The sequence below is a fragment of the Lycium barbarum genome, chromosome 8 (assembly GCF_019175385.1).
Source record: "Lycium barbarum isolate Lr01 chromosome 8, ASM1917538v2, whole genome shotgun sequence".
Lineage (NCBI taxonomy): Eukaryota > Viridiplantae > Streptophyta > Magnoliopsida > Solanales > Solanaceae > Lycium > Lycium barbarum.
The window spans coordinates 47,099,564-47,107,026 of NC_083344.1; the positions used below are offsets into that span (position 1 = coordinate 47,099,564).

The 7,463-nt window shown below is 37.0% G+C and overlaps 1 protein-coding gene across 1 annotated transcript; it reads left to right on the forward strand.

Moving 5' to 3' along the window:
• The first annotated feature begins 1,592 nt into the window (after positions 1 to 1,592).
• On the forward strand, positions 1,593 to 2,045 carry LOC132607811 (uncharacterized). Its single transcript, XM_060321889.1, has one exon. It carries the CDS (start codon positions 1,593 to 1,595, stop codon positions 2,043 to 2,045), a length of 453 nt encoding a protein of 150 aa, XP_060177872.1.
• Positions 2,046 to 7,463: the final 5,418 nt, after the last annotated feature.

Sequence of the window (7,463 nt, forward strand, 5' to 3'; positions counted from 1 at the left end):
CCAAGTTAATGATTGGGTATTTTTGAAGGTATCACCAATTAAAGGCGTTATGAGATTTGGTAAGAAGGGTAAGCTTAGCCCTCGATACATTGGACCCTACAAGATTGTGCGCAAATTGGGCCATGTAGCCTATGAGTTAGATCTACCCAAGAAATTGGAGACAATCCATCCAGTCTTTCATGTGTCAATTCTTTGTAGGTGTATTGGAGATCCTTCTAGAGTTATACCTGTGAACGATGTCCAGATCACTGAACAATTATCCTATGAAGAAGTTCTTATTGCAGTCCTGGATAGACAAGTTCGGAGGCTGAGAATGAAAGATGTAGCCTCAATTAAAGTTCTATGGAGAAACAATAATAGGGAAGAAATAACTTGGGAAGCTGAGGAAGACATGAAGTCCAGGTACCCACATTTGTTTCCACTCCCAGAGGAAGTTTAGACAGGGACATCATCGTTTTCGGGTGCATGATGCTTTCCTTTTATAGTCCTTAGTTGAAGAATAATTCTGGAGACAGAAGGCTAATGTTACTTGGTTTGCTGAAGGAGATAGCAATACTAGATTCTTCCATAATCTGGTAAATGGTAGAAGGAAGAGTTTGTAGATAAAAAAGAATTCAGCATTCATAAGGAGATTGGGTAGAAGATCCTGATCAAGTGGCTGTTGAGGCTAAATAATTTTTCAAAAACCAGTTTTCCCAGGAGACAGAAGCTATAGATTTTAGCTTACTTAATCATGTTCCTTCAATGGTGCCTGATGACGTAATGAATTATTAGTTGTTGTTCCTAATGCTGATGAATTCAAACAAGCAGTTTTTGCTATGAATGGGGATAGTGCTTGTGGTCCAGATGGATTAACAGGTGCTTTGTTTCAAGCTTGTTGGCATATTGTTGGTCCAGACGTGCTTAATATGGTTAAAGCCTTTTATGCAGGTCACACTCTTCCAAAATCAATCACTCATACAAATTTGGTTATGTTGCCAAAGAAGCAAGATGTTCAGACTTATGCAAGATATGAGGCCAATCAGCTTGAGTAACTTCAATAATAAATTATATCAAGAGTGGTTCATGGTAGATTGGAGGGCCTTCAGCCAAGGATTGTTTCACCAAATCAATCTGGTTTTGTGAAGGGGAGAAGCATTATTGAAAATTTTCTTTTAACTTAAGAAATAGCAACAGACATAAGGAAGAGAGGAAAACTAGCAAATGTAATCATCAAGTTGGATATGGAAAAGGCTTATGATAGGGTGTCTTGGTTGTTTTTTATGAGAATTCTTAAGAAGATGGGCTTTTCAGAAGGTTTTTTGGATATGATTTGGGGACTAATAGCAAACAATTGGTATTCTGTGATGATCAATGGTCAACCACATGAATTCTTTCATTCAACAAGAGGGGTCAAACAAGGTGATCCTCTAACTCTATAACTATTTATACTCTCTGCATAAGTTCTTTCAAAGGACATGAACGCCTTGTTTGATGATCCAATGTATAGAAGTTTTGGCATGCCTAAATGGAGTGCAGATCTTAATCATCTGCCATAAGCAGATGACACCATAATCTTTACCTTAACAGATAGATTATCATTGGAACTAGTTATGGAAGTGTTACTAAACTATCAGATTGTCTCGGGACAAAGGATGAACAGAGATAAGAGCTGCTTTTACATGTATAAAACTTGTGCAATGAGCCTAGTTCAAGATGTAACAAAAATTACTAGTTTTACAATAGGTGAATTTCCATTCAAGTATCTAGGATACCCAATATTTCACAGCAGAAAGAAGAAGGCATATTACAATGATCTGATAAACAAGGTGAAAGACAGGCTACAGAATCGGAAAGGCAAGTTGATGTCTTTTGGAGATAAAGTTGTGCTCATCAACAGTGTTGTTCAAAGTATGCCAATGTATTTTTTGTCTGCCATGGTTCCCACAAAGTATACTATTCAAGAGCTACATAGAATATTTGCCAGATTTTATGGAGTAACAATGAAGATAAAAGGAATAGACTGTTATATCCAGTATTTTGCACATTCAGATATTTTGAGATAATTGCGACAAGTTAAAGACAAGGCTATATTTTGATTTTGTTTAATACATAAGTTGTTCATGAAAATATTGATGTGGAAATATTGAGGAAGGCTAAGGGCAAATTTGGAAATTAGAAAAATAGTTTTTCATGAATTACAAAAATTGGTCATGAAATAAAATGGGCTTGAAACAAAAAAAAACGATTTGGGCTTGAGAAAAAATTGCCAAGTGGCCGGCCAACATGAAGTGGGCCAAGGCCCACAAGGTAGCCCAATACTAATGCTTAAAAGATGAAAAAGAGAGCTCATATTTCAATTCTACACTTAGAATTTTCAAGAACTTTGAAGAAGAGCAAAAATAAGGGCCATTCGGCCAAAGAAGGGAAAATTTGGAGCCTTCAATTTTGATCCAAAAAAAATATTTTCTTCTAGTATTCCTACTAATTCAAAGGTCCTCTTTAACGTGGTATAATTGTTGGAGCAAGAAAACCTCTCTTTGTTGCAAGTCCATAATTCTAGACAAGAGGGAAATCAAAGGAAAAAGGTAAGAATTAATCTTCTTTTTGTATGTTATGGATGGTTATGTATGTTGTAGTATGTAGAAATGGGTGAAATTCATGAAAATATGGAAGCTAGGTTGTGGCCGTGCCGTGTATATGTGTGGTGTGTAGGAATAATGACTCAATTATTTTATTTAGTGTTTTGGTTGTTGTTGTTGTGGATTCTATATTGATAATGAAAGCTTGATGACTCTAATTGAAGTTGTAAGTGTTGGAGAGTTATTTTAGAAGCTAATGTGATTATAATATTACTTCTTGTATTTATGGAAAATAATGTTGCTAGCATGTGAATTGTTGGTATAGTTCATGAATTTGGAAGAAGAGAATGTATTGTGGTTGTTTTGTTGCATTTGGAAGGTTTCGGGTGGAATGGAGTTTTGGTTGGATTGTTTGAATGTTGTGCGGATTGTTTGAAAAGTTCTTGAATCTTGTTTAAATGACTTTGGATTAGTGTTGGAATATGCGAGCATTGGCGTTGGTTTGATTGTATGTAGTTGAGGTGAACATAAACGGAATGCCGTTGAATTATGTTAAAGCAGGTTACTAATGTTAGAATAAATTTCAAATTGATTGTCGGTATGGTTGGAATAATTGTTGGTATGGTTGTTGATAAATTTGGTCGAGTTAGATTCTCGGGGATGGTGTATTTACAGGGGAAATGCTGCCGAAATTTCGGCAGATTATAAATGAATTCATTTGAGAAGCTAAGGCAAGTGTGTGACAATGAATCTAATGATTATGTCAATTCTCTTGAATGTAGACTAGCAAGTTTGGACGAATAAGCGTAGCTAATTGGCGCGGGACAGGTATATAAAGCTTGTCCTTTTCTTTCTTTTGGCATGATCTTTGTGAAACCAACATGACAAAGTATATGTGTATGACTTCAAAGAGATTCCTATTCTTAGAGCCACTAGGATGGCTAACGTTCTTGATTTCCATAAGCTGTTTCATATGGTTTTGATGCGTATCTATGATGTCCGAAGATCTATTTGATATGTTTCCGAATGTCATTCGAGAGATAAGTAATATGACTAATGTCTTGATTTTCAAATGATAGCACGTTCGAGAATTCCATTGAGTCTTTGATATATTTTGATACGTACATATGGTTCCAAATGCTCTATCTGATTTGATCCGTAACGATATTCGAAGGGTACCTAACATGATTGTTGTTTTGATTTTCCAAAAATGGCTTCTGAAACGTTCGTAGAAGGTTCTGTATTTCAAACGCCCATAACTTTCTTATACTAAGTCGGATTGACCCGAAACTTGTTTCTGAGCCTTCCGGTGTCGGTAAGTGTACTTGTCCATCGAGTCTCAGAATTGATTTATATGCATATGGTTTCTCACTACCCTGCTCGTGCGTACTGCTATTATATCGTTCGCCGAGCCCCGGGCCGGTTGTGTCATTTTGCGCACTATGTTATACTCGGCACTAACATGTTACGTTATATATGGATCGGGCTGCACGTTCCGCAGCAATATAATATATGTATATGGATCGGGCTGCACGTTCCGCAGCAATATAATATTTGTATATGGATCGGGCTGCACGTTCCGCAGCAATATAATATATGTATATGGATCGGGCTACACGTTCCGCAGCAATATAATATATGTATATGAATCGGGCTACACGTTCCGCAGCAATATAATATATAAATGGATCAGGCTGCACGTTCCGCAGCAATATAGTATATATATGTGGATCGGGCTGCACGTCCCGCAGCACTAAGCATGCATGGTCTGTGTTTGGAAAGTAAGCATTGTGGCACTCTGGATGATCTACTTATTTTCTTTACTTTTTCTGACATATGACATCGGTATACATGATTTGCGTTCGGAAGATAAGCACTCTGGTAGTCTGGCTAATGTACTTACCTTTTGTACTGCTTGTTTCGATTATGGTTCTGTTTTCTGTATTCCATGCTTTACATACTCAGTACATATTCCGTACTGACCCCCTTTTCTTCGGGGGCTGCGATTCATGCCGCGCAGGTACACCCAGATGAGTAGAAGCCATTATAGAAGATGTTCCAGCGGCGTTGGCGAGCTCCAATTGCTCCTGGAGTGCTGCCGAGTCGGAGTATATGTGCTATGAATTCTGATTAATGTTAGAGACTTTGCAGACAGAGTCGTGGGTATAGAATGTCAGTTTTGCTAGCGGCTCCATCAGCCGATGTGTCATTCTGTGTTATGTGATAAATTCCATATGATTACAGATTCTGTTTGATTTGACAATAACGAAAAAGAATATTTCTGAAAGATCTCATTATGTATTTCATTTTATTTGATTTAAGAGTTCAAAGAGACTATGTGTGTAATAAGAGTCAGAGGGTTCGCTCGGCCTTAAATAAGGGTCTGGTGCCCATCACACCCTAGTGAGATTAGGGTGTGACATAGACATTGGTCCTCATGGTTAAATATGTGTTATCCAAGGCAAGAAGGTGGGATGGGATTCAGATCATAATTTGATATTTCAAAAGAACTTTTTTCCATGCTATGGTGGAGGTTCATGACTAGTTGCACTCTATGGTCCACATATATGTGGAACAAATATTGTAAGAGGAAAATTCCAACTCTGGTAGGTTGGAAGGAAGGTTCAGAGTTGTGGAAGAAAATACTAGAAGCCATGGATGATATTGAACATGCCATTTGGTGGGAGCCAAGAAATGGATCATCTAGCTTCTGGTTTGATAACTGGACTAGATTAGGTCCTTTAGTCAAGTTGATTCATGTTGGTTTTCATCTCAATAAAGATATTGAAGAAGTGAAAGAAGTTATGATAGATGGAACATGGAACTTTGATCTACTTCATGACACAGTGCCTAAAGAAATTATTGAGCATGTCAGGTCTGAGTTAATTATCAAAGAAAGGGGGATGTCAAGTGACAAGGTTTGGTGGTTATTGACAAGTACAGGTAAATTCACAGTGAGTAGTGCTTGTGAGGCAATTAGATAGAAGAAACAGCAAAGCTGGTTTTTCAAAATGATGCGGACCAAGGGCTTACCATACAAGATTTCTTTCTTCCTAGGGAGGGAATGGCATCACAAATTACCAGTGGATGATGTTTTGGCAAGAATTGGTGTAAATATGGTTTCAATATGCAGATGTTGTACTTTTCCTCAACAGGAGACAATGACTTACCCGTTCCTAACAGGTGAGTTTGCATCAGATATTTGGCAGATTTTTTCTTCAACAGCTAGAGTACGAGGGCCATTTGTGCAAATTGATCAAACAGTTTCTAAATGGTGGACAGCAAAATGTGGTGCTCAGTTGAAATCTATCAGGCAGCTCCTACAATCATCATGTGGAAAATATGAAAAAAAAAAAAGGAATACTATTGTTCATGGAGGGGTGATGTTATATCCCGTGTTTTCACGCGTTTGGAAAATTTGAAATATCTTGGATCTTTGAGAGTTAAGGTCAAGTTGATTTTATATGACATAGGAGTTGTGCATGAACTAATATTGATGTGGGAGTGACGAACAAGACTAAGGGCAATTTTAGAATTTTGGAAATTAGTTTCGGGGATTACAAAATAAGAATTTGATCAATTGGGCTTGGAAAAAAAACAATTAAGTAAAGAGAGGCCCAAAGCCAAGGCTTGGCCGGCCACATAGAGGGATCCAAGCCCATGGGAATTAATTAAATTCCCATGTGATTAATTGGCTATATAGTAGAAGATTCAAGAGAATGAATAGAAGAAAGAAAAAACAAAGTAAGCCAAGCAAGAAAAGAGAGAGGGTTTCGGGTTTGAGGTGCCAAAAATCACCACCAAAAATCTTGCTCCTAAAAATTTTCTTTTGTGGTTTTCCTACTAATTCAAGGTCCCTTCTCAACTTGGTGTAGTTGGTTTGGAGAGAGAAGCACTTATTTCATCAAAGTGACCATACATTCAAGTAAAGAAGACTAGAGGAAAAGGTAAGAATTTATCATTTATTCTTGTGTTTTGGAGTTTTGGTTCGGTTGTAGTAGGTAGAAATGTGTTCATTGTATGGAGAAATGGAAGTTTGCAAAGTGGGTGTGTGGTATATAGGTGTAGCCGTGTGTATGTATATGTTGTATAGCCATAATGTGTTGAATTCATGTTATATTCTAGTTGTAGTTGTGATGAAATACATATTGGAATTGGAAGTTGAATGAATGTAGTTGAAGTTGATAAAGAGAGCATATGGTCGTGTGGTATGTTAGAGTTGGAATGGAAATGAATCAAGTTTGTGTAATGTGTTAGTTGTGTTATTGTGATTCTTGCAATGTAAATGAAAGTAAAACGATATGAGTTTGTATTGAAATGGAACGTAGAAACTTACGTCGCTTTAGTATGATTTTCCGACATTATGAAAATGAAGTTATTTGGTTGTTAATTATGATGATCATTGACGAATTTGGAAATTGGAAACATGTTACGAATATGTATGCCAGAGATTAGAAGTTTTGAGTGAATTATGACTTTGGCGGAAAGTTTGTATATTTTGTATATCGTGTGTATAACTTGAGGAAACGACATGAAACACTTCTAAACTATGTTGTGATGATCTAGTTTGATAATGCATGTGAAATCATTGAAATTGGTTTGGAAATTGAAGTTGAAATGAAGGTTATGGCATTATGTCGGCAAGTAGAACTAGTTGTGCCATATTGTGTTTCTAGTGTTTGTTGTTGATGTTGATGTTGTTGTTTGGGTTGTTGTTGATGATTGTGAGCCGAGTTGAATTCTCGGGGGTGCTATATGTATAGGGGAAGTGCTGCCGAAATTTTGGTAGACAAATAAGAGTTGAATTGAATTTGTAGCATCTATAACTTACAATTGGTAAATGTGACCATTTGCAGATTTTCGACGAAACGGAGAGTGAGCTTGGATAGGCTTAAAAAGCTC

What these genes read in the sequence shown, in the direction of transcription:
- LOC132607811 (XM_060321889.1), top strand. Translation starts at nt 1,593, where the DNA reads ATGGAAGTGTTACTAAACTATCAGATTGTCTCGGGACAAAGGATGAAC.